Genomic DNA, 27,522 nt, shown 5'->3' with positions numbered 1-27,522 from the left:
TTAAAACTAGCAATACATTTAGACTTTCTACTTATCAGCATGCATTTGTTGGAAGAAATCGAAACTGAGAAGCTGAGCACCTTCAGAGAGAGAGAGAGAGAGAGAGAGAGAGAGAGAGAGAGAGAGAGAGAGAGAGAGAGAGAAACACAAAACCCTGCAAAGGCATTAACATGAGCTCAGGTTATGAATAGAAATCCTAAAGCAGTAAGACAGTAAACACTACCTACCACTCCATCACTCTCCCAGTTGTACTGTAACTGTAATAACTGCTGCATTGTATAAGCAAAAACACATGCTAAGAATGCATAATATCCTTTAAATTGAAAATGTCATCGAGTCTGACATGTAGAGCTCTTGAATAAAACAAAACCCACAATGACTTTTTTTTTTTGTGGCTCATTTCTCATGACAGCACAAACCCAGCAAACTGTCTGTCAAATATTCATGTGAGAAACATGTTCAAGTGGATTAGGTTTCCTTTTGAAGCTATGAGACAGCTTTAAACAAGCATGCAGGTTTTACATAAATGGAGGAGAACCAAACTTCTGTGGAAGGGTAGACATTTTTCTTTAGGTTTCTCTCCATGCGTCCTTTGTTTTGCATATTTAAAGGTTTCTAAAACCACTGAATTTCAGTGTGGGCCTCAGACCCCACTGTATGTATAGTTTTATCTAAAACTAGGCTTCTTTTAAGCATACAAGCATTTTCTGCATAGTGAATGCAGATATTACTCATAGAGTCAGCTCTCTATTTAATTGTACTATATTACCAATCATTTGTTAAAATTTCTCAGATCAGAAAGGAAATTCTCAAAACTACTTGGACGGAACTGCGAATGCTTTAGTACATTCATTTACTTGATTGTGTACAAGTGTCTTCCGTTTCCTACATTATCAATTGTTTGTCATGTTCATCCAAATTATTATACAAGTTATATATAATGGTTAAACCAGTTGTCATAATCTGACAATCTTAAATTTCTTTTTGGTGAACAAGTCTTGAATGAATCTTGAATTTCACTAATAAAGGAGAGTGAATGAACAACCAGGAAATGAACAAACACTATTACAGTACAGTAAAAGTCTCCTGCAATCAATATCCCACATACAGTTGTGTAAATTTCTGCTGTTGAAATTCAGAGATGCCGCACAGAAGACATTCAGATCATTTTAAATCATTGTAATTCAAATAGTAGTTTACATTAGGAAATACTGAAACCATGTGATGTCACACTGACAACATGACTAAACATTTCGACTATTGTGTTTGTAAATAATAATTATTCTGATGTCATTGAAATGTTTGTTCACTGACACAAATACTTTTTTTGAGAGACGGACTATGGATTGTGAGAAAAGTACAGGCGTTTGTGGCCATTGTGTGATGCTGTTTGTACAAATTGTTCTTAGAAATGCACTTAATGGTTTGCAAATATTAAGAATGATTCAAGAAATGCTCCAAAGCAACTGAGAAAACTGTATTGCTAAATGCTGTATTTAACAACTTATAATATGTTGTCAGATCAGACTGAAAGCAATACCAGTAGCTAGCATAACTGGCTAGGCAGTAAATCAAATTATATCTAATGAAATATTGGTCTTGAATAATGGAATATTGGTATCAGATTTTGGTTTGTCTAAAGAGCACATTACTTTCAATTAATTAGCATTTTGATTGTAGGCAAGGAAGGATTTCTGTACTAAACAAAAGTTGTGCAATTGCTTCATTTGATTAGTTTACAATATTTTTTTTTTTTTGTTTGACTAGATGTAAAAGTAGCATCTTATTTATTTAAAATTATTTTCAGCTTCATAATTCCACTTCCTTAGTAACATCGATTTCATCTAAGGTTAATCTCTCAGTACTTCATCCAACCCTGCGTCTGAAACTTTTTTTTTAATGGGCATAAAAAAATATATATTATATAATAAATTACGTACGTATACAATTACTTTAGATTTAACAAGTCACGAATATCCAGCCAAAACATTCGTCCAGTCTTGTTGTGTGACTGATTAAACCAGCCTTTAGAGATGACAGTTATCTTTTGCTGATGCACTTTTAATGCAAGTAACCAACATAACCTCTCTGCATCATACATTGTTATCTGATATGTTCAGCATCCTGCTTTTACAGTTATCAAACAAAATCTGCTCTAATCTGCATTTGCTTATGTTCCCATGCTCTTCATCAGATGGAAATTGAGATTATGCTTCATAGTTTGTAAGATGTCTCACATTATAAGTATATCTGCAGTCTGGTTACATAACATACATGCAAACATTCTGTATATACAGTATACACACACACACACACACACACACACACACACACACACACACACACACACTGTATATATTGATCAGACATAACATTAAAACTGATGACTGGTGATGTCAAGTGATTTGATAACTTGGGCAGCAAGTGAACATACAGTTTCCTACAATCCCACAGAAGACTGACTGTAGCACACATTTCTGAAAATGTTTATACAGGTTTTGATGGAAAGGTGTCAGACCACGAGCTGTGTGCCTGGACAAACATGTCTTATCCACGGAGGCCAACTTTACAATTAAAAGGATCTGCTGCTAACATCTTGGTGCCAGATACCACAGCATACTTTCAGACAGCTTGTGGAATAAAGGCTTTAAAACTTTTTTTTTGGCTGAGGAGTGTATATCTTATAATACATATGATAATGCATATTATAATGACCATATATATGTTATTATGCATTATGATAATGGACAGATGGTTTCATGGTATTACACAGAACAGAGGTTGTTATTGTTTTCTTGGGGGAACACATCACTTGAGTTTGTGACCCACAACCCCAAATCCAAAAGATTTGGGACACTGTATAAGCTCATTAATCCATATTTTATTCACAATAGAACATAGAAAACATATGAAATCTTTAAACTGAGGCAACAAAAGTCTGAAAAAATAGTGTTAATAAAATGAAAGTGTGAGAAATTTGCAACTAATTAGGTTAATAGACAACACATCAGTAAGATGATTGAGTATAAATAGTGAGTCTTAGTGAGGCAAAGTCTCTCAGAAGAAAAAAAGGGCAGAGCTCCACCAATCTGTGAAAGACTGTCTACAAATTGTGGAACAAATTTTCAATTAAAACAAAATCTGCTCAAGTCAGCCTGGCTTCGACTGTAGTTTAAATAACACACCACACAAAGGTTAGTCTGATGTTTCTGTAGCTAGTTTACTAGCAGTTACTAGAAGTGTACTTTACTAATATTTCAATATTTGAACCAGCCTGATCAACCAGAATGGAATCTAGAACTAGCCAGAAATTCACTCCTGTTAAACCATCAAATCTATCCAGCTGAGGGCATTTATTTAGTTTGTATGTTTATTTGTTTCTATCAAGTTAGTTAACATTGGGCTAGCAATTATATTGAACCATATTGAATATATCTTATAACACTAGAAAAATAGATAATATTTTGCTATGTAATTATAAAAGCTCTAGAAGACCTGATTCTAGATCCTAAAAGAGATATGTCACTGTTCTCACATTCTCTGTGCTAAATCTCTTTGTTAACACACTGCAAAGGTAAATCACATTTTGTATGTTTGGAAAAATTACATAATTCTATAGGGGGGCGGACAAATTCTCATATCTTATCTTATTTTGGTGCTATGTTCAAGCCTGTAGTTTGTACTACAATTGGTGGGCTTTGATTGTGCATTGAGCACTTTATCTGAGCAGTCTAACATCATTTCCTTTGTGTAGGTGCATATGCATGCTGCAGATATCAAGATAGAAGTTCAATTATGAACTGAAAGAAATCATCAGTTACTACACAAGTTCACAGGCAAACAGACAGGAAACTAAGGCATCTACTGAGGTAAATTACTTCCACAAAACGTTCTTCTTTTTTCTTTCACATCTTTTATATACCAGCTTTTAAATATATAGTTTTACTAGAGGTGTAATAGTGTGATTTTGCTTGTTTTAAAAAAAGAAAAATGTAAGTTTTGAGAAATTGGACAAAGTCCTAATGTCCTAATCTTGATGTATTTGCAAACTTTAATTGAAAGATTGAAAATTGAAAACAATATCAATTACTATCAAATCATTGTGTGAATTTGAGGTTATTTTTATGGACTTGCTACTTCAAACTCGAACTAAACAAGAAATAAACTATATAAGAATTGTTGTTGCTAGATTTGATTTAAAAATATTATTTTTTCTGCATTTTTTATATATATTTTTTTTTTCCAGCCACGATCACTTTATAGCATTCTGGCTAGCTGACTAGTTGCCTACATAAATTTTACGTTCTTTTAACATTCCTTTGGGTAAAATTTGCGTCTCTTCTTAGTGTTTGTCTTTATTTAATGACAAGTGTAAGTCTCTGTTGTAACTGTTTCGAATGAGGAATTGAATGTTTATGTGGTGAGCACAGGCAAGTCACATGCTGAAACATCCCAATGTGGTTATACTAAAAATTGGCACACTTTACTTTATCTGATTAGCAGATTAGAACAAACTTCAAAATATTTTATTTTATCTTAAAACATTGTGTTTTCTACTGGTTCACACTTTTTATTGGTGGATTTGATTTGAACTATACTAGAAACTAGAAAGTAATCAGAATGATTTGTCTGCTTATGTCAGCTCGATTTTACCCTAACCACACTAACCACAGAAACTAAACTAAGAAACTAAGTTACCCCTTTGTGTATGAGAATGTTTTCATGATTCATGTATGATAACATTTCAAGATGTTACAAACGGAAGAAAAAAAAATTGGCAGAAGTTATTCTTATCGTTTCGAACATCACGTACTGAACTTACAAACCTAAATTATAAATAAGCCACTATATGTAATTTATTTATTTATTTGCAAAAGTCATCTAAATATAATGTTGGTCACACAGTCTGAAATGGACATTTTAAGAATTTTTTTCAAAACATTTTTTTCTCGTTCCATTTCTGGAAGTATTTTTATCATATAATGCTAGTTATGATAGACAGGTGTCAAAACACATAATGTAACACAGATTGGTCAAAATGCCCATGCTGACCTCTGTCCACCAACAAAAGTACCCACGATTAACACATTAGCAATAAAACTTGAACATTTTGGGTGGCTAGATGCATATGTTTTGCTTACCTGGGAAAACGATGGCACCAGGGTGGACTATAAGAAGAACACATACTACATTGTAATGTATGAAAAGTTAGGTCATGACATTTATGTGGAAGTTACTTTGAGAGGTACCACCTACCTAAACGTTGTTGCACACCAAGAGCACCTCTTGTACTATGGCAAAGGTATTCCCTTAAACATTGGTCTCTTTGAAGGATACAGGATGGTTTTCTTAAATGTTTTCTTGTTTGGAATTTTTGGTGGGGTTTGATGTACAATCATATCTGACCCATATAGGCCCCAGTTTACAACTTATAGGTCTTAGGGGATCTTCTCTGATGTTTTGGTGCCAAAAGTTCTTGTCCCTCGTAGTTGAATAGGATGTTAACTGGGAGGGTGGTAGCTCATCGGTTATGGCATTGCGACTCTGGATCGAAAGGTCACAAATTGAAATCCTAGCTCCACCAAGTGGCCACTGCTGGCCCACAGCTACTTAACTCACAATTTTAAGTGCATCTGCCAAATGCTGTAAATGAATACCTCAATGGGAAAGAGATGTTTTGGTGCCCACAGGTGACTTAAACTTTGTTTTTAATATTGTGTTGGATATATAGGATATTTTGTAGGTATATAGTGCTGCCTTCAAAAAAGCTTAAAAATACAGCCAGCACTTCACATGAAAGGCTTTTTTGTAAAGCATGTTTGAGGTCTCTGGGTACAGCTCTTTTTGCTGTTATTGGAGAACAATCAAATTTGTGGTGGTAAAAGCAACTCCAGTACATGGCATCACATCACCCCACTGTGGTCTTATAACAGCATGCTCAGTTGTATTTAATTCCTTATTCCTAATACTTACCTAAACATATTGTGAAACTTCCAATGCAATCTTACTGTATTTTCATGACTCTGCTTTGCAGGATCTGATGAGCAATGGAGAACAAGACAATCTTTCAAGATCGCAAATGCAACATCTCAGACGAATACAAATTCTCCACCTACACTGTGGTCTTCAGCCTGGTCTTCATTTTTGGTCTCCTGGGCAATGTGGGTGCTCTGTACGTCTTCTGCAAGCTCTCTGTGAAGAATCGTCTCTCTACCATCTTTCTCATACACCTCGCTGTGTCAGACCTCATCTTCATCCTTACATTGCCTATACGGATAGTCTTTTACTTTAGCAACTTACCGGGCACGCAAGAATCTTCTTCCAGGTTCACAATACATGTGAACCGCGCATGCCGTTTCTCCACCTTCTTATTTTACATCAGCATGTATTGCAGTATCTTCTTTCTGACCGCCCTGAGCTTGTGCCGCTACCTGGTACTAGCCGGGCGAGTTCGGCTCCAGAACAGCGAGGCTTGCAGATGGGCTCGCTTCCTGTGCTGGGGAATCTGGGTCTTTGTGGTTGGGGGAAATATTTTATACCTTGGAATAACCTCTGGGTTCAGCATGCAGGCAGTGGGATGTCTGGAGCCAGAAGGAAATGACTCCTGGGTTTTGCTGTATCATCTAAATCTGGTGGTGTTGGTGATCTGCTTTTTGCTACCACTAACAGTGGTATTGATTTCCTACTCCCTCATGATCAGACATATCCTGAGGATCCGGGCTGGCCAAAGACAACGGGATGTGGCTCTGATCTGCTTGGTGCTTTTGATATTTTGTGTTTGTTTCCTCCCCTACCACATCCAGCGCACTCTGCACATCTACTATATGATTCACCAGGAGTCAACGCCCTGCCAGTTGCTGGCCACCTTGCAGAAATCTGTGGTGGTGACGCTGTGTTTTGCTGCCATGAACAGCTGCCTAGATCCGCTCCTCTTCCTTTTCGTGGGCCACGGCTTCATACGGGTGATGAATAAGTTCATTACCGGTGTAAACATTTCCTTTGCACTTGAGAATAGCAGTTTGTCTCCAAATGATTTGCAGCACTCATTAGGTAGAGGCCCAAATACCACAGACAGGGACCAAGCTACCTTTTTGGAGCTGACACCCTGTCAGAATAACGACATTACTGTTTAATTGCTCTACAAACCATTAGGATAGAGATCATTGTTCTGAGTGACAACAGTACTTCAGGAAAACCAGTACCCTGTAACTCTCAAGAAAGTGGAAGGCTGTTTAAATTGGCTTTGGGTAGTCCAGTAACTCAAGGAATCAGAATAAACAATAGTTAAGATGTTGGACTTCTGATCAAAAGGTCATTAAATTAAAATCTATGCACCACCAAGTTCCTAATGTTGGGTCCTTGAGCAATACCCTTAACCGGTGCTCGGTTGTATAAATAAGATCATTGTATGTCATTTTGGATCAGCGTCTCTGCCAGATGCCATGAATGTAAATGTAAATATGACTGCCAGATATATTAAGATCTTGCTTGGGGCTTTAAATACACAGACATGCTTCAGATGTCTAATTACAGCTGATTTATGTCTTTTAGACTCAATAAGAGAGAAGTCAAAAATTGTAAAAAGCAGCAGAGAGAGAAAGCGAGCAGAGAGCAATCAAAATTGTAAAGCAAATGGATACTTGTGCCATGTGTTCCGCTAGACAGGCAGTAATAACTGAAGAAAAAAAACTTTAGTAGTTTATCAACTTCATGATCTGACAGTGTCTTCAAGCAGACTGGCTTCTAAAATCTGCATCGACTGCAACATTTTGATTTGATGTATAAGCAGGTTTTCTAAGAAAGTCTTTTGATCACTGTATATCTCAGTTCAAGACCCTGAGGCGATCAGTAGTTAAACTGAATTGGTTTTATTTTGTAAGCACACTTTGCTGGACATCAGTGAGCCTGTGAATGTAGTCACAAAGCCTGCTTTAGTTATATCAAAAGATTAACAAAGTACACATGGCAGGGCACATGGTACCACATTCCATGACTGATATCTTAAAGATGTGTGTCTTCCGCCTGCCAAGAACAAAGACGTTTTCTTTTTTTTTTCAAACAAGCCTCTTTGAAAATGTGTTCTGATTTGTTCTGAATTTCATTGAAAAAGCATGGAATATAAGGCTTGTACTAATGTTATCCCAGAAAATATTATTTTAATTTACTAAGAAATGTGTCTTATTTAAATTCAAAAATGTTATTTTGAACACATATGCACAAACAGACACAAATTATGTTGTCATTGTTTAATGTTGAAAAACATGCTGTTGTTCATGCCTTTTTTGTTCATGTGCAAAATTAAGTTTGATTATGTAAAAAAGAAATGACTTTTTACCTCTTTCAAACCATAAATATGTGCAGGTCTTTTTTGAGCCGTAACACAACAGAATTTGCTATGGTTAATAATATTAATTAATAAATAAAAAAGATAATACAAGCAATTTAGTTTGGATATACAGTATGTTTTAATATTAACCTATTATAGTCAGATAACATAAATACCCTTTGTCTTTACTATCACAAATTTAATGAGTGAATTTAAACTTTTTTTTTTCTATAAAAACGAGTGATATATTCTGGATAAATAATCTATGTGGCAAAAAAAAACTTTTATTGGTTATCAATGCATAACAGGTTAGCTATGGGGTGAAAAAAACAATATTGGATGATAAGCAATGTTCTTTGAGGCATTTTGGGTTGAGTTAAGCCACAAATTTTGACCTGCTAACACAAAATATGTGGGCAGCTTTTTAATTTATTTTAATTTCTGTTCTCTGGTCTAGACACAAGTTCATACCCAGGTTAGTAGGACCAGTAAATCCTGGAAACCCGCTTGCTGCCCCACTAGGTTGGAAACTATGCAGAATCTGGTTGCGAATGCAGATTATATTAGATAAGACTATAATCAACTTTTCGGTCATTGTACAAGGCAAGTTGGTAAGGCTATGATATATGATACCTATAAATAATGACAGATTAATGAACAATTTGAAATAAGCAACATGAATGTAAATAAAAAGTAGACGGAGACATAAATAAACAGTACACTGAGAGGTGATTACATACAATGTGGAAGATATTGTATACATTGTTTATGAAAAGGTTATATGCACGTGCAAAATGATATGGAGAGTGCAAAAAGAAGGCTATTATATATAGTGAGTGCAAAATATGCAATGGTTATTATAGTGCAATCTTGAGTATTGTGTATAGAATGTAGAGAATTCAGTTTTGTGTGTGTCTGGGTTGGGGGGTCATGGTAGTGAGGGGTGGAGGGTAGGTGGTTCTAATAGAATTCAGGGTTCAGCATGGAAACGGCTGTGTGGAAAAAGCTGTTCCTGAACCTGCTTGTTTTGGGCCAGAGGCTCCTGTAGCGCCTCCCAGAGGGCAGAATAGCAAACAGTCTATAGGCAGGGTGGGAGAAGTCCTTTGTGATGTTGTAGCTTTCCCGAGGCAGCGTTTCCTGTAAATGGCTACAGTCTTTGGGAGTGAAGTTCCCACAATGCATTCAGCTGTTCTCACCACCCTCTGCAGCACTTTCTGGTCTAAAACAGTGCAGTTTCCATACCAGCCTGTAATACAGTTGGTCAGGATGCTCTCAATCGTGCAATGGTAGAAGTTCACCAGGATGTCTGAAGAAAGATGGTTCTTTTTCAATGTCCTCAGGAAAAATGGGTGCTGGTGAGCCTTCTTGGCCAGACTTGAGCTGTTTTGTCCAGGAGAGGTCCTCAGCAATGTGGATTCCCAGGAACCACTGCTCCATTGATATTGATGGGTGTGTGTGCCGCCGTTCTCCTTTATGAAGTCTACGATGAGCTTCTGGGTCTTCTTGGTGTTGAGCTGCAAGTTGTTGTCAGTGCACCACTCAGCCAGGTGGTTCACCTCCTTTCTGTAGGCTGACTGAAAGGTTGTAACAAAGGAAGGTTGTAACAAAGGCATTGGACTCTAGATCGGAAGGTCCAGATTCCACCACCAACAAGCTGCTACTGCTGGGCCCTTGAGCAATGCACTTAATCCTCAACTGCTCAGTTGTAAGTCGCTCTGGATAAGAGCATCTGCTGAATGCTTATGGTTGTCCCTCATTGTGTCGTCTGCAAACTTGATGATGATGTTGGAACCATAAACAGGATTGCACTTGTGGGTGAAGAGAGCATAGAGAACGGGACTCAGCACACATATTCCTCTTGTTGTTGCTGATGCATAATTCGCAGTTCATTCATTTAGTTGAACAGTGACCGGACATAAGCAGAAAAATTCTGGGAAAAGGGAGCCAATGCGGTGTTCGCTTAAGCTTAGCTCTTTGTCCACCGCTCCTCTCTCACCTTTGTTTACGGTCTCAACAGCGCCTGCTATGACTTCCACCCAGTCGGGTAAAGCGAGCAGTCTCCGGTTTCCTGGAGATCTGGGTGAGTCATAGATCGGCGATAGAAATAAATAAATGTTGTAATCCGATGTCCAGGAGATCCTGACTGCTGTAGGATGTTAAAAAAAAAAGGCTGTTCTGGGTGAACAAACCAGCAAGGAGTAGATAAAACATAAATAAAACGCAAATACGCCGAGCCTCAAATTATGCACACGCCTCTATCTACACACAAATACCAATTCCTAATGTATTTCAGTTTGTAAATCGATTGGCTTATGTTCCTTGAATTTTTTTGGGTGGGCAGATAACAAGGGGAAGGGGTAGCTAAGTGTTTAAGCTGCTGGACTTCTGATAAGACTCTGATGCGCTGCCACTGCCGGGCCCTTCCTGGAAATGTACCCAGTAGGCCTGATTGCAATCAGTCCCTGTAGAATAAGAACTCAGGAAAGGGGTGGCAGAGTGGTGCACTGTGGGATCACTGCATGTTTGCCCCATGTATTTATAGTTTTTTTGCACTCAATGTCTAATTACCGACAAAACACACAAGCCAGTAGGTTACTCATATAGGATAAGCTGCTGAACCACCATGATTCTAACCAGAATAAACCACTTGAATGAATCCACCAAACACATAATTTATCTACATGTTGTGGCAGGCTGCCTATAGTGGCAAGCTCTCTATAGTGATTTCCTTCTTACTTGCAAAAATCTCTTTGATAGTCACTATGCCGTAGTGTTTTGGATAAAAAAAAAAGAACCTTCATGTTAATGCTAGACTCCTTTACAATTTGTTTCATATGGACAGAAACATTCCCACCAAAAACAATGATATGTATTTTCTTTATTGTAGGTATTGCACAGGATTTGACACAAATAAAGCATCAACATTATGTGAGATTTTCATTTCCAATAATGTTATAATTAAACTTAAAATTGTTGATGCTTAATTTGTGTCAAATCCTGTGCAATACCCGCAATAAAGAAAATACATATCATTGTTTTTGGTGGGAATGTTTCTGTCCATATGAAACAAATCAAGACTGAAAGCCTTTTCTAATTTTTTTTTATGGGGTGGATGAGCGCATACCTCGGCTGATCTCCTTCCTGTCTCCTCTGGTTGAACTCCACTTGAATAATCCCACACAAAATGCTTTGGCTTAGGTGTCTTAGAGGAGGGCGTAAAATCTCTTAATATTTAAGATATAAAGTCTTATCTTACATAGTACATGTGGCTGAACAATATGTGATTTCAAGAAATAGGCTAATGGTTACTTGTGAACAGAAAATACATTTGCCTACATTGTTAAGCAAAGCAACCCCCCCCAAAAAGCTTTTTTTACCTCAATTTTACCTCAGAAACAATGTGAAGGATTTTGAACATGACTTCTACTTTATGTTTTTAGCAAACAAATACCACATTGGTGCCCTCTTATTTTGTATTGGTTCACAAATAGAAGATTTGATGATTCATACGTCCAAATCAACGTAGATATCGTTATAATAATAACAAAATTAGCTGCTAGCAAAATAAAATGGTCATCTATTTACTTTCGATGCAATGGCTTGAATTTAATGTGTTTTGTCTGATCAATTGTGTTTGTTTATGTTTTGTTGGCACCTCTGTATTTGTGTGATTGTGGTTGTGTCATGTGCTCAGACAAACTTTCACTCTCTCTTGAATTGGACATTTTTTCTGCTAAGATCTGACCCACTGAACAGTTTAACACATTGACTTTTACAATTGTTTTGCAATTGCTTTATAATTTTAAAGGGTAAAAGATCATTCAAATTTGCCTTGGTCTTTATTTTGACATAGGTCACTTATTATAGTTTTGTACTGTGTTTTATTCCACTTGTACTGCATCAATCTGCCAATGCTAACATTTATTCAAGAACAACACATCCTCCTTTCATTTATTCAAGAACAGCACATCCTTCATTCATTTATTTAAGAACAGTTTAAAATCCTTAAAATCAATTGATAGTTACATTTAATGTTATGGAATGTCCAATGAAACAATTGTCTGTTATCACTTATGTTATAGTAGCTATAAACAGCTGTTCACATCATCGGTTTCACTTTTTCCTTTTTCTTGACTGATGCTGGAGACTCCATCCAAAACTGTTATTATTTCAAATGGAATGTCCACAATATAAGTCCATGTGAGTCACACATATTCTATAGAAATGCAATTTTGTGGGATATATATAATATAAACCAGAGCTGAGGTAATAGTGGAAGCTGTGTGTGTTTGGAGGGTGGACTATAAATCAGCTTGAGTGTGTTACCTCATGGCATCCTGTTTGTAAAAAGCTCTGAAAGCTACATTTAAAAGCTTCTCGGCCGTTCGTTGTTCTGTTCAGTGCACACCAGATTTTGAGGCACTTGAGAATTCAGCGACAGTGTAGGAAAACATTTGGAGACACTTTTCTCTTACTGGTTTAACTAAACCATACTGAGCCTAAAGTGTGAAAAGGAGGTTTGGAGAATGTCCATAGATGTCAGTAAATAACAAGACCTAAAAGAAAACTTTCATACTATAGTGTTACACTGAGATACACTTTATGGACAACTATTGTGATTCCTGACTTTTCCAGTCATCTGTGGTTCCTCCCCAAACTGTATGTATGCCTTTGGATGTGGAAGCATAACATTTTCCCTTCACTATAACAAGGAGACCCAAACCTGTACCAGCAAGACAATGGCCCTGTGCACAAAGCCAGATCTGTGATGTTATGGTTTACATGGGTTGGAATGGAAGACATTGAATGGCCTGCTGTAATGTTACCTTCATCAGTAGCTGAATGAGCTCAAATCCACACAATCAGACTCCAAAATCTGGTTGAACATCTACCCAATGCATGGAGGCGAATATAACAGAACATGGGGGCTAAATGTGGAATGGGATGTTCAGAAGATGTCCAAAAACTTTTGTCCATATAGTGTAAATAAGCAGATTAACATAGACTTAAAAAATGTGCATTTTTCTGCTTTGTTTTTATCTATGAGCCAAAACTAGTCATGAGTCATGGAAATATTACCCTCTGATAATATGAGTAAATCAGACTGTGCTCTTTAAAAGACAGAAACCTCACAGAAAAAATAAAAGCAATATTTAAACACAGCTTGGTTCTGGAAAGGAGCTCCGAGTCAAAGAATGTAAACCAACACTGTTGCAAAATATCCTTTCACAAATTTTCCTTGAGCCACACCAAATAGCTGTCAGTCATCCTGTGGGCAACACTAAAGTCGGTGGGCCACAGTGTGAACATCATTGTGCCATGAAACCCCTCTTTATAGTGTTCATGTGTCACATTGATGCCGGCCGAACGCAAGCGTGTTACATACATGACACCGTCATCACGCAGAACATCGTACTCGCATGTCAGAATGTAGGTTTTAGGCAGCCGACGGAGTACGGTGTCAGGCACCAGCAACGGCGACGCCCGCTGGTCCGCTATCGACAAACAGGTCTTGTCTGTGGATATAGATGGAGCACTGTAGTTGTACTTCCGGCGGTACGGCTCAGGCAGGAAGACGCTCCAGTTGACGAATTTGAGCATCGCAACAGATTCTGCGCTGTTGTGGCTATTGGTCAACATGGCTGTGAGAAACGATTTGTTGCTCGTGAAGTACTCGCTCCAAAAGCGCACCATGAGCGTGCGTGGCAGGATGGGCATGTGCTGGTTCTCCTGGTATGACGGCGTGTTGAGATCCAGTGCTTGCAGGACCGGGTAGATTAAAGCCTGCACTTTTAGTTTCACACGTTGGTTTGGTTCCAGCTGCAGCTGAAATTAGAACCAATGCATTGAACAAAAAATCATAATCAGAAACAGAATACTTTATTGATCATGACGAGAAATTGTTAGGTTACAGTTTCTCACAGTACAATTAAAATGAAATATAACAATTTAAAATAATACTTGTTAAGATACAGTACCCTCCACAATTATTGGCACCCCTGTTTAAGATGTGGTCGTGGACTTCAAAAAATTCTCCTTTTTTTTTTAAACAACATAGAACCCAAATGCAAAAAGAGAAAATCCAACCTTTATTTAAGTACATTACTTTGGTGGTAAAAAAATCACACATTTAGAAAAAAAAACCTTGAAATCATGTGTGCCACAATTATTGGCACCCCTGATGTTAATACTTTGTACAACCTCCTTTTGCCAACAAGACAGCACTTAATCTCCTCCTATAACATTTCACAAGATTGGAGAACACAGAGAGAGGGATTTTTGACCATTCTTCTTTGCACAATCTTTCTAGATCATCCAGTGTCCTGGGTCCTCTCTTATGCACTCTTCTCTTTAGCTCGCCCCACAGGTTTTCGATTGGGTTGAGGTCTGGGGACTGAGATGGCCATGGGAGGACCTTGAGTTTGTGACTGCTGAACCACTTTTGTGTAGATTTTGCCACATGTTTTGGATCATTATCCTGCTGAAAGACCCAATGACGACCCATCTTCAGCTTTCTGGCAGAGGCCATCAGGTTTTTATTTAAAATATCCTGGTACTTCAAAGCGTTCATAATGCCATGCACCCTAACAAGGTTCCCAGGGCCTTTGGAAGAGAAACAGGCCCACAGCATCACAGATCCTCCACCATACTTCACGGTGGGCATGAGGTGCTTTTCGGCATACTCATCTTTTGTTTTACGCCAGACCCACTTAGAGTGTTTGTTGCCAAAAAGCTCAATCTTAGTCTCATCTGACCAAAGCACACGATCCCAGTTGAAGTCCCAGTACCGCTTAGCAAACTCCAGGCGTTTACGTTTGTGAGTGTTAGTGAGAAAAGGCTTTTTCCTTGCATGCCTCCCAAACAGCTTGTTGGCATGTAGAGAGCGTCTGATGGTTGTTTTGGAGACTCTGTGACCCCAAGATGCCACTCTTTGATGCAATTCTGTGACGGTGAGCTTGGGAAATTTTTTTACTTCTCTTACCATCCTCCTCACTGTGCGTTGTGGCAAGATAAACTTGGGACCTCTTCCAGCCTTGTTTGTCACTGTTCCAGTTGTTTTAAACTTCTTAATGATTCCTCTGACTGTAGATACCGCAAGTTAAGGCGAGTGGCTATTTTCTTGTAGCCATTGCCTGACTTATGAAGGTCGACACACATCTGCCTTACTTGAATGGTGTGTTCTCTTGTCTTTGCCATGTTGACAAATGGGTAAGAGAATTAGGCCTCTGTGTCACGTCATATTTATACCCCAGGGAAACAGGAAATCATGAATTACTAATTAAAAGTCCCTAGATACCCTGACCAACCTTAGCAACTACAGAAAAATATATATTAAAAAAAAAAACAATTAAATTTTTCAGAGGAATTGTTAGGGGTGCCAATAATTGTGGGACACATGATTTCAAGTTTTTTTTTTCTTCTAAATGTATGATTTTTTTTACCACCAAAGTTATGTACTTAAATAAAAGGTTGGATTTTTCTTTTTTTTTGCATTTGGGTTCTATGTTGTTTAAAAAAAAAAGGAGAATTTTTTGAAGTCCACAACCACATCTTAAACAGGGGTGCCAATAATTGTGGAGGGCACTGTATATATCGAGTGTAGATGCTGAACAATCAATGAATTTTCAATCTTACTAAAATACAGGTAGTCACTTACATTGGAGATGCATTATAATGACCCCATACTAACTTGTAAGTCTAGACATGGCCTAGCCTACCCAGGAGTCTTTATGAATAGTGTTCAGTATGGGGTAGGTAATAATTTAACAAATTACAGTTTACAATTTACGCTACTGTTATGTATAAACTATTATATGTGACTATGGGCGTGTGCATGAGAGCTGGTTTGTGAGTGGAGAGCGTAAGCTTTGTTTCAGCGTCTGACAACGACGATGAAAAGAAGAGAAACAAGAGCTAAAATTGGATTTTAAAACATCAAAAACACAGAAAGAAATACGCACCTAACCCTAGAAATAACCCTAACCCTAACACCGAGACGTCTGAACACTGGCGAGAGTAAGGCATTTCACAAGGCAGGGGATGCATTCATCCTGGCAGCGTCCCGATGTATCATACAAAAATTCAAACCATCATAAATCAGGGACTACATGTGTAGCGTACAAATGTGTAGCAGTAGTAAACAGATGGCAGAAAAAAAGTCAGACTACAATGATATAATTATGTAACAATGATTGCACTGTAATAATTACACATCAATTTTCCAAGATATTGGCATTATAGAAGTGTGGCATATAAGTATACTATATCTTTATTGTGTACCAGCTGTTTAACACTCAGTATATGGTTTGATAGCTACAGGCAGAAATGATCTTCTGTGGTGATATGTGGTGCATCCTGATTTTTATGAGTTCACCACTGAATGCACTTTTCAGACTGAACAGTGTTTTATGTAGTTGGTGGGAGCAGTTTTGCAAGATGGAATGTACTTTGGATAACATCCTCCTTTCAGACACTATCAGCAGAGAAAAATGACAATATGACTCATTCAAGTGTTGTGAAGGAAATATTTGCAGAAGTGAAAATCAATAAATTACAGATGTCTGGAAAATGTCCTTAAGTACAGAAATATGTGCCTGCTTGCTGCTAGAAATGAATTGGAATTTTTATAATTTGAAGTATCTGACCTGCTGGGTTACAGCGGCTGCCAGGTTTCCTCCGGCGCTGTCCCCTGAAACTGCTACACGCTCTGGATCTGCCTCATACCTCTCCAGGACATCAGGCTGAAGGAAGTACTTCACTGCATGGTACACATCCTCAAATGGAACAGGGAAGTGGTGAGGAGGGGCCAGGCGGTACCTGTGCATAAATAATGTCTCGTATGTTACATCAGAAAAGCCTACATGACCAAATGAGGTTTCCTCAACTCAAATCCAGTTGATTCCATTTATTATGAAACCACCAAGTCCCAGTACGCTGTGTACCATAGGATCAAAAAATGTAGAATACACGCGACAATTTAGTGATTAGCAATTTTCTTCTACATGTATTTTCTGAATAAGTCATGTCATGGCATTTTTTTTTTGTCATACATCTTCACATTATATGAATTCTCAGGGCAGAGATCACCAAATGTGTACTTTGAAATATTCAACTTCGATCTTTACCATTTGCATGAATTGAATAAAAGTAAACGGAACAACAAGGTCCAGCCTCACAAAGGTTTTAATGAAATGTACTAAATGTACTTGTGTGCTCAAAATTAAAATGATCCTAAAATTGAAAAATATTAAAAGGGGACACGCCCTTTAATATGTGCTAATCTTGAGTACCAATAGCATAGTATTTCATCCTTCTTATCTCCGAAGAGTCTTTAGTTTTATCAAATGTATAAAAGAAAGATGCAGTTGTACACTTCTCTTCTGGAGGCGTGGCCATGGGTGGGGCTAAAGAGTCACGAGCACGCACAGCTTTTGCGTAGCGGTCATCTGCAAGCTCTGACATCTCAATACATAAAACAGGAACAAAAACTTTAGTCTTAAATAAACTCTGGCTTACAATCAGATCCACCCATACAGTACAAATCTGATCCAGAATCGGATCCCGAGTCTGAAATTAAACATCAAGAAAAACAGCGAAAACGACGACTTCCATTGCAGAACTTCCGACGACTTCCATAACCAAAAGAAGCACGGTGATGGCCATGGCTCTCTCTGTGGTTGCTGTGTGCAGTAACCTCTACTTCTCTGAGATGATGTTTCACTAGATTTTGGAATGTGCTTGTGGAGATTTGTGCTCATACTCTACTGATGTAGGTGAGGTAAGAAGGTCTAGGGTGCAGTCAGCGTTAACATTTATCCTAAAGGTTTTTAATACAGTTGACGTCAGAGCTTTATAGCAGGCCAGTCAAGATCTTCTAGTCCAAAATCTTTATATGGAGTTGGCTTTGTGCTCACAGACACTGTCATGCTGGAAAAGGTTTGGGTTTCCTAGTTCAAGTGAAGGGAAAACTTAATGCTACCACGTCCAAAAACGTCCTATACAACTGTGCCTCCAATAGTTTACGAAAGAAACGTACATGGCTAGAAAAGTCGTGCTTCAATACGTTTTACAGTTTATTGACACTAAGGATTCAAGGGTGAGGTTAATAAAAATTTTTTTTTATAAATCTGAATCCGTGACGATTTCCACTTTATTGTTACTGTTCTTCTGAACTGATGTTTTTTTCCAATTTGGCCATTCATCATGAGTGAACTTTTTGCATTCCCTGCATTCTTTGTTCTATTGTTCTACCAGGAGGTGCGGTCACATATCTCACATATTCATACATCTTCATAAATTCAGGACGAAGAGTGCATTCTTGCACGCTAGGTCTAGGGTTAAGCATGTGCCCACACATCTTGTTTTACTGAGGAGGAAAAAATAAAATGAAATAACATAAAATGACAGTGCCCACTGAAGTCTACTAAATCTGTTTTATTAACAGCTTTGCAGAATGAAATCATTAAAAAATGAAAGAATTGTATGTGTTCAAATCAGTTGTTTTACAATGCTGTTTTGTTCCAAACCATTTTAAAATTTGCTCTTCTTTATTTCCCAACCAAAACTAAAGTTAAGCTTTCCAAAAGAAAAGAAAAAAGCCAAATGTGCATTTTTCTGGCTTTGAGCACGGGCTGGAACTGGGGGCTGAAAAAGAACTTTGTGTTTTTCCTTCACTGTGTTCTGGCTCCTACACATAACTCACACCTGATCCTTATTATCCATCCCGGTTGTCTCTTTTTGTCTTGACTTGTGTACGTTGTAAAGTTTTGCACGTGTCAAACCATGCTTTCTGCACAGTATCAGAGCACTTTCAAACTCAGAATCAAAATCAGATTAATCAATGAATAATTGAAAATGACACATTACATAAACTTTCAGTCACAGCTTAACATGGATGCACTTCATCTAGTAAGTTTTTTCCTACAGCAACTTATTATTCAGAGACTTGTAAGGGGGTAATGCAAGGGGAACGGGAAATATTGGCGCTTGGAGTTTTTGACCCTGGGGCGTCGGCAATTGTTTGGAACCAATGCGAGCTCGTTTGGAACCCCTTACCGTTAGTTATAATGGAGCAGTGAAGTGGTGCGCAACGAGCGTTCGATATAAAAGCCTTTTAAAATCATGGTGTTACGTAATTTCGAAGAAACAGATTCACAACACGCATCATCGCTGTTTCTTTCAAAATTTCGCACCCATGTTGTAATCACATGGCAGAATTACAGAATTACAAAATTTCCCGTTTACCTGCACCACCCTGAACAATGGACAACTAAAATTAAATGGTATAAAAATGTTGTTAAATATTAATATCGTTGAACTTTAGACGTTGATGCAGCTTTGTGGCAGGAGTCATCAGTGTCAGTGCTGTAACAGTCAGTTAGCTTTCCTTCATGAGAGAGTCTTCACAATTTTTGGTTACTTGGTGACATATCTTGCACATTATTGATTAATAATACATATGCATATGAGGGACCATAATGAATTTTGTGTATAGAGACCTTCTGTAGAGAGGTGTGTGTACCTTTCCAAATCATGTCCAATCAATAAGCTTTTCCACATGTGGAGGTGTAGAAACCTCAGCGATGATCAAGAGAATTGGGGGAGCAAGATAAGAGGGTCTGAACACTTTCAGCATCTACTACTTTTCTTTCTGCTTTTCCCATTAGGGGTCGCCACAGCGGACCATCCGCATGTTTGATTTGGCACGTTTTTACGCTGGATGCCCTTCCTAACGCAACCCTCCCCATTTATCCGTGCTTGGGACCGGCACTAAGTCTTGTGCAACCCTAATGGCTGGGGTTGGTTCCCTGACCGGGGATTGAACCCGGGCTACAGCAGTGAGAGCGCCGCATCCGAACCACTAGACCACCAGGGGACCTTACTTTCAGCATGCACTATAATATACAAAATGTTTTGTGGCCATTTTAAAAGTTAGCATTTATGTAATACAATAAAAAGTTATAGTTATATAACTATACAGAGTTTTTTAAGCAAAATTTTATATAAAACAATTAATAACACGTGTTTAAAGAAATGAAAAGACTCTGGTGGTGGAAGCAGTAACAATATTTTACATCCCCCGTATTTGATTATATTCCTATAGGTTTTTTTTTTATATAGTAATATAATTAACAGTGGTGGACAGGAATGAAGTAAATGTAATTCAGTAGTGTTCTTAAGTAGCTTTTCTGAGATTTTCATTTGTATTTTCATTTCAACTTCACGACATTTCAAAGTCAAATATCTTACTTTTTACTTAAATACATTTTAAGAAATCAGTGGTTCCTTTTTATTCGAGTGGATAAAAACTTAGCTGCTCAAGCACTCAGCAAGCCACGAACCAGGGTCGATTGCGTGCTCTGTTTTGAACTTGTTTGATTGGCACTTGGTGGAATCTACTAATCACCAACATACAGTTCACATTTTGAGAGTAATAAATGATGGAAGAAACTCCTGACTCAAACTCGCAACAACACCTCTAGCCTTATTTGCTCAATTTTTTTTTTATAGTTAAAAAGAAGAACAAATTCTTTATTTTCAATTTTCTTCTCGGGCTGCCTCGGCCCTGGAAGAATTCTCCCTATAGCCAGGAATATTGCCAGAATAATTCATAGTACTTTTGATACTAAAGTACATTTGTAGGCAAATACTTAAGGAGTAGTTTTACTTTTACTGGAGTAATATTTTACCTAGTGTATCTTAAACTTAGATGTACTTCAAGTACATGGTTTGTGTATTAATCACATATTGTCAAGCTTTTTGATTTTAAGTTGCCATGTGTATGGATTTGTTGCTTCGACAATGCTTTAGTTTGTATATCAAAATCCTCATGTGTCTTTGCAAAGTATCGCTCAGCGCCTTGCCTACCTGAGACCACCGAGCCAATTCTGTCATGTTCATTTACAATTCTCTGGGTCTGTTTCCTTGTTTACGAGCTTGTCCTCTTCGCTTATTTGTGTTTTTTGGATTATCCACACCTTTGTTGTTATTGACCTCTGCCAGTTTTCTGTTCCTCATTCGGATTCATGTTTTTCGGTTTTGTCCGCCTGCTACTTTGAATACAGTGATTAACTGCATCTGTATCTGTTTTTGCCATCTGATATCCGTGACTGATATGGATTTCTGCATGTTTGCCATGTGGTCTGATTTTGTTCTGACCCTCAGCATGGTCTGAATCTCATGGACTGACTGCACATTTGTGTCTGGATTTTGCAACAAATGTTTTTTTTTGTATAGAAGCAGATCCCTGGCATATTGTCACATGCCATGTTTTGTTTTTACAGCCAGTTGCAGAGACAGAACATAATACTTGTTATGAATATGTTGGACAGGCACAGATAAGCAGAAAAAAAACCCAGGGCTGCCAGACAGATGGAGCCAAGGCAAAGCATGACCTGGGTCAAGAGCAACACAAGCTTTGACAACAAGGTTTTAATATTCCTGCTGGGACATCTTTAAACTACTGTAATCCTACAGGATATTGAAAAAGTTAGGAACTGATAAAACACCCCTTAAAGGCATATGTTGTAAATAAGACATCTAAAATGAAGTATACAGTTTTATTCTCATTGGATCCTGACTTTTCAGGTTGCTTACTACCATGAAGTAACTTCATTGTAGTTATAAACATTTACCAGCGGCTGGCCATCAGGGTCAGCAAGGGTTTCTTTGCTGGTCTAAACTCTATCAGAATCACTGACTTACATTTCATATAATATTTTTGTCAATGAATATGTATAAAATTATTCCCAGTAGACTATTGACTTCATTTCAGAGTTTCTCTCTGTACGGTTAGTTTAAAGTTTCTATCTGATCAGATTTCAGACATCACATCACGTTTTACCTCGGTGAAATGCAACCATCTGTCGTAAGCCCTTTACAGCCAGTATCTGCGGGATCTTTTAGCGTGAACACCATGCTGCTACAAGCTGTTGCTTTAAACCCATCAAAATGCAATTTGACAACTCTGATGCCCTCTAGCAGGCGTCCAATCATGTCAACATTTCCACGTGCATTAATTGGAATTTCAGAGAGTGCACAAGTCAGAGCTCGCAACTCGCATCTGTAGCAAACTGCGTAAGCCAAATATATATTTGCGTGGATTTAATAGCTGTTTTTTTTTATTTTTCATAGTCCACAATGGCTTACAGCAGAGAAGACATTGATTTGGTCACAGATACACTTACAAGGACATTTTCAAGAAAATCTTATTTTTCATGAACCATTTATACTTTTGCTTTTTAACATAGATTTGCAAAAAACACACCATGGAAACTCAGGGTTATATCAAGAAGTTCATATCGATGTTTCTACTAGAGATGATGTAACCTACTAGAGATGATGTATGTGGGCAGTGCAGCTGTGGCTGCAGTGGAAGAAGACTTGTTAAATTGTGTTTCTTGGCAGTCTGTGATGCAGCACAATGTTATACTGAAATTCTCTGCAATATTGATGATTTCTATAGCCGTGGCATCACAATGAGGGTATTAAGAAGAAGAATACCTAACTCTGTTCCAGGTTTCTGTTTACTGCGAACATTAAAATACACAAAAAATACAATATACAACTGAAAGTTAATCACAACAATCATGACATTCTGACATTTTAATTTAGTGTCAGTGCACAAATAGGACATGAATATTAATTGGATAGAGATTCCAATTTTGTATGTTTACCCTAAATACTCACTGGCTACCCAATAGACCCCATTATACCAAAGGTTAGAGGTAGAACCTTCCAATGCTACATCAAAATTGAGGCAAATGTTCTCTCTGATGCAGTCAGGGACACATTTACGCTTCCTGAAGGTCAACACAGAGAGAATGAAGTTGGGAACTTGGGAACCTTAACCAGTAGAATACCTCCAGAAGGACTAGAGCCTTGATTCATACACACAATACTGACTACCTCATCTTGCCTTTTTGCACTTTGGCACTAAAAAATGCACTTTATTTTGAGGAGGTTGTACCTGTAGCTCAGTGGCTACGGCTCTGGGTTACTGATCGTAAGGTCGGGGGTTCAGGTCCCAATTCCTTCAAGCTGACACTCTTGGGGGGCTTGAGCAAGGCCCTTAACACTCTGTGTACATATATTGTACATTTTTATTCTTTCTTTCTTGTGAATTCTATTTTATTCATCAATATTGGGAAAGCTGTAACATAATAAAGTTATTTTGTAGTTATAACAACCACAAATCGCAGGGGCTCTAAAGTCAGAGGACGGTCTTTATTATTCTAGTTACAAATTCAATTTTTTTCCAGACAAGATCATGCCATTCTGTACAAAGCGAAACGGTCTGTTTGCTATTTGAAGCAGCAGGGATGATAATGTGCAACATGCAAATGGATCAAGTGATCGTCACGCGTTACTCTATGTGCATCGCCATGTGCAGAGTATGAGCGTGATTTAAATATATGATGTCGCAGTTTTTTTAAATGAGACACATTTGGACCTTCTAATATGGCAGAGATCTGAAATAAAGATCTATAGTTGTTTTTAAAATAAATAATCAAATGAAGCTTTTTTTTTTAGGGCAGGGTGACTTTTTGGACTCATTGAACCCATTTTCTGGATTTCGACACAACGTGGCTGGATACTCACTCTACTGAAACAACCACTGCATTCAGTTCTGTAACCATCCGCCTGGACAGGAGATCATACGGCCCCATTTCTGAAAACAAAGAGAGAAAGAGTCAGAGAGCGAATGAGAAGAGTTTGCACTAATTATACTAAGTACCAGCCTCTCTGTTTTCTATCTTTCAAAGTAATAAAAAAACCCACCAGGTTCTTATTTACCAAAAAATGCTGAAAGAGCAAACATCCCTGGTTCTGGTTAAAAAAAAATGGACCTCTTTACCACTAGCCACAAAGCACTGACACTAAAGACTTAATAAAAACAGTGGGGGAAATAATTATTTGATCCCCTACAGATTTTGTGAGTTTACCCCCTTACAAAGAAATGAACAGTCTAGACTTTTTATGAAAGGATTATTTTAACAAAGAGAGACAGAATATAAAAAGAAAAATCCATAAAAAAAACATTAAAGAAAGGTTAACATTTAATTTGAATTTAATAAAGTGAAATAAGTATTTGGTGCTGTAGTGAATTAGCAAGAATTCTGACTCCCACAAACCCAAATTAGTCCTGTCCCTTTAAGAAACTACTCCTGATATAAAAGTACAGACTAATTTGGGTGTGTGGGAATTCTTGTTGGTTGATAGGGAGTAAATACTTATTTAATTAGATCAAATACAAATACATTTATACCCATGTATAAACAGCACATATCTACTGTACTTGGTCATAATGTTTATAAGACTGACTTGAGCTGCCTAGACACCATCCTCCTCCATGCATGAAAATGATGGCTCTTCTCATCTCCCCTGTTCCTCTTTCTTGCCGGGGTTCGTACACTACCACATCCACACCATCGAAGCGTTCTTCCGCCACCTTCACCCGCTCGTCAGATAAGGGTACCACCCGTTCTAGGAATGTGATAAACATCATCACGTCCATGTAGTCTGTTAGACCCAGCAGCTCGCCGAAGTCTGCCTGGAGAGGAAGGAACGGATGAAGAACAGAGACAAAGTGAGGGGATTTTCAGTTTAGACAGATGTGTTTGATTAGAAAGATGGATGGTGTAATGGTTTAAAATGGCAGTATGGGCTTTTATGCCAGCTTTTAATATATAGTCATTTTATTGCATTCCTTCATTTAGCGCTAATAAATGTGCTCTTTAATAAAACATTATTCTTAGTAGTAGTAGTAGTATTGTTACTTTTTTAAGTTATATATGTTTTATTATTATGCTTCATAAATGTGATCTTTTTATTTTAAGTAATAATAATAATAATAATAATAATTATATATATATATATATATATATATATATATATATATATATATATATATATATATATATATATATATATATATATATAAACTATAGAAAAAAGTGGACCAATAATAGATATTTTTACTTTTGCAACTATAAATTGAATATACTCTTTTTTCTATTTATGTGACACTTGAGCTCACCCTCATAGTATTTATTTGTATTTATTTAATAAATAATTTTATAAATAAGTTATACATTTTATATTTTTTATTACTGGTCTAAAGGATTAAAGTCAAATGATGTATTATATCATAGAGATGTGGATAAATGTGGTACAGTAACATTTTTATGAACAAACAGTTTTACAGAAAAAGACAGAAACAGAAAAAACACATTAATAGTACGTTTTATATACTAATATTATATAATTGTTTATTTAAAATTACAGGATTTGGTAGCTACATAAGGATTAGGAAGCCTCGGCTTATCTATAAATAAACTCCTGGTGTCTATAATAACTGCTATAGTTAGAACAGATTCCAATGGTTGGATAAAGATCTGACATAATCTGACATAATGTTAACTCTTATTCTGCCTTGAAGCACATATGGAACTGAGACGTGTTTAAAATAATATGAAAGATATTACACATGCATTAAAAACTAATCCAATATCAGAAACTCATGATTGTGTATAGAGGTATAGTGTCACTTTCTGTAATAAAATTATTTTTTTTTACTCCAAAAAATTACAGTTATGCTGATTATTTATAATGGGGAAAAAAAAAATAAAGAATAGACAAAAGAACCAAAAATGCAAGTAAGTACAAGCAAAACATGGTAAAGCATTACGGCTGAAATAATTGCTGAATATACATTGGTATTTATTTTTTTATTAAAAACTAAATAATTATTTTATTCAAATTCAAATTTTATTCTGATAGATAGATAGATAGATAGATAGATAGATAGATAGATAGATAGATAGATAGATAGATAGATAGATAACCTGTGACTAAAAGATTACAGATTTATGTATTTGTGATGTGTAAAATTATTGGATGATAAATAAATTTTTTTTCATTACATTTGTATTTATTTTATATTTATATTATCATATTTACAACATATTCATCAGTATTTTTTAATAATTATAGTAATGTGATTATTGGTGGTAGTACAATTTATTATTTTACAAATATGTAAAAGGATAAATGCGTGAAATTAATGTGGATTAGAAGTAGGATAGAGCAAACTTTAATGGGCAAAAAATTATTTTAAAATAGAAATCAGCATGAACTTCTGGTTCATATAAATGATGTATGTATATATATATATATATATATATATATATATATATATATATATATATATATATATATGTGTGTGTGTGTGTGTGTGTGTGTGTGTGTGTGTGTGTGTGTGTGTGTGTGTGTGTGTGTGTGTGAACTAACTGTGAGTTAACTGTGACCCATGCGTAAAAGGTGCAGAAATGGACTTACCAGGTGACTCAGACTCCTGAAGAAGCAGTCGGTGATCATGAGCTTCCATTTCTGCTCGATGTTATCCGGAATGGGCGAGTAGATGTAGTACGCCGTTAACGCGCACACGGAAAGGAGGAAAAGTGCTTCTCTGGATCGCATTTCAGATGTTTTGTAACGGATATGTTGAGCGCACGAACAAATCTTTGCCCCCCGTCCCCTTAATCAGACACTCCGGTAATCCGGGATTAAGTTGGAATCGCGAATGGACGGCGCGCTCACACCGGCATTTCCTTACATCACCGTCCTACCCCTACTTCCCCACCTCCCCACCTCCCCCCTTAGCCCAATTACCCCTGTTATACCACGCGCAGGCCTTCCGAGATGTTCTCCAAACGCGCACTATCAGACGAATACAGCATTTCTTCCATGCGGTGATGTTTATGCGTAATTACGCATGCGCACCGTTTAGCCATACCGACTATAAAGCCAAATTTATCATATACTCTATCATGTATACATTCTAATGCGTAGTTTTTCCAGTTCTGACACATTTGTCGTTGCAACCGAGCACACAGAGTATTCACATATCCTCTCTTCACTTACTGGAGCCTCTGGGAAAACTGGTAGCTTGTGGCATCTCATTGGCTAAATATAACTGTAACTGAGACCGTATGAACTGCTAGACTGCGTGGCTTGGTGGGGGTTTATTACATCTTTATTAACTGTTAATAGGTAAGTCAAGGGTCCTTTTTTTTCCAAACACAATAACATTTGCACAGGTTTAGGCCGGGATATAATCGCGAATTATGCAAAAGTGTTGTAAAATTGTGGAAGTCATTCAAGCATCTTTTTTATTCATGAGCTTTTTTAAAAAT

The 27,522-nt window shown here is 37.2% G+C and overlaps 2 protein-coding genes across 2 annotated transcripts; one reads left to right on the top strand and one right to left on the bottom strand.

Annotated features, from left to right (window-relative positions):
* Positions 1–3,794: 3,794 nt before the first annotated feature.
* LOC124403206 (cysteinyl leukotriene receptor 1-like) lies at positions 3,795–8,447 on the top strand. The gene is made up of 2 exons (XM_046876857.1): positions 3,795–3,869; positions 6,035–8,447. Exon 2 carries the CDS (start codon positions 6,048–6,050, stop codon positions 7,131–7,133), a length of 1,086 nt encoding a protein of 361 aa, XP_046732813.1. The 5' UTR covers positions 3,795–3,869; positions 6,035–6,047; the 3' UTR covers positions 7,134–8,447.
* Positions 8,448–12,276: 3,829 nt separating this feature from the next.
* On the bottom strand, positions 12,277–27,296 carry aadac (arylacetamide deacetylase). The gene is made up of 5 exons (XM_046875913.1): positions 26,666–27,296; positions 24,650–24,878; positions 23,927–23,996; positions 16,972–17,143; positions 12,277–14,152 (listed from the first exon to the last, which is right to left on the bottom strand). Exons 1-5 carry the CDS (start codon positions 26,804–26,806, stop codon positions 13,553–13,555), a joined length of 1,212 nt encoding a protein of 403 aa, XP_046731869.1. The 5' UTR covers positions 26,807–27,296; the 3' UTR covers positions 12,277–13,552.
* Positions 27,297–27,522: the final 226 nt, after the last annotated feature.

Source organism: Silurus meridionalis, chromosome 20 (assembly GCF_014805685.1).
Source record: "Silurus meridionalis isolate SWU-2019-XX chromosome 20, ASM1480568v1, whole genome shotgun sequence".
NCBI lineage: Eukaryota > Metazoa > Chordata > Actinopteri > Siluriformes > Siluridae > Silurus > Silurus meridionalis.
The sequence above is the reverse complement of the archived record's forward strand: the minus strand, read 5'-3'. Positions and strand labels throughout refer to the sequence as shown.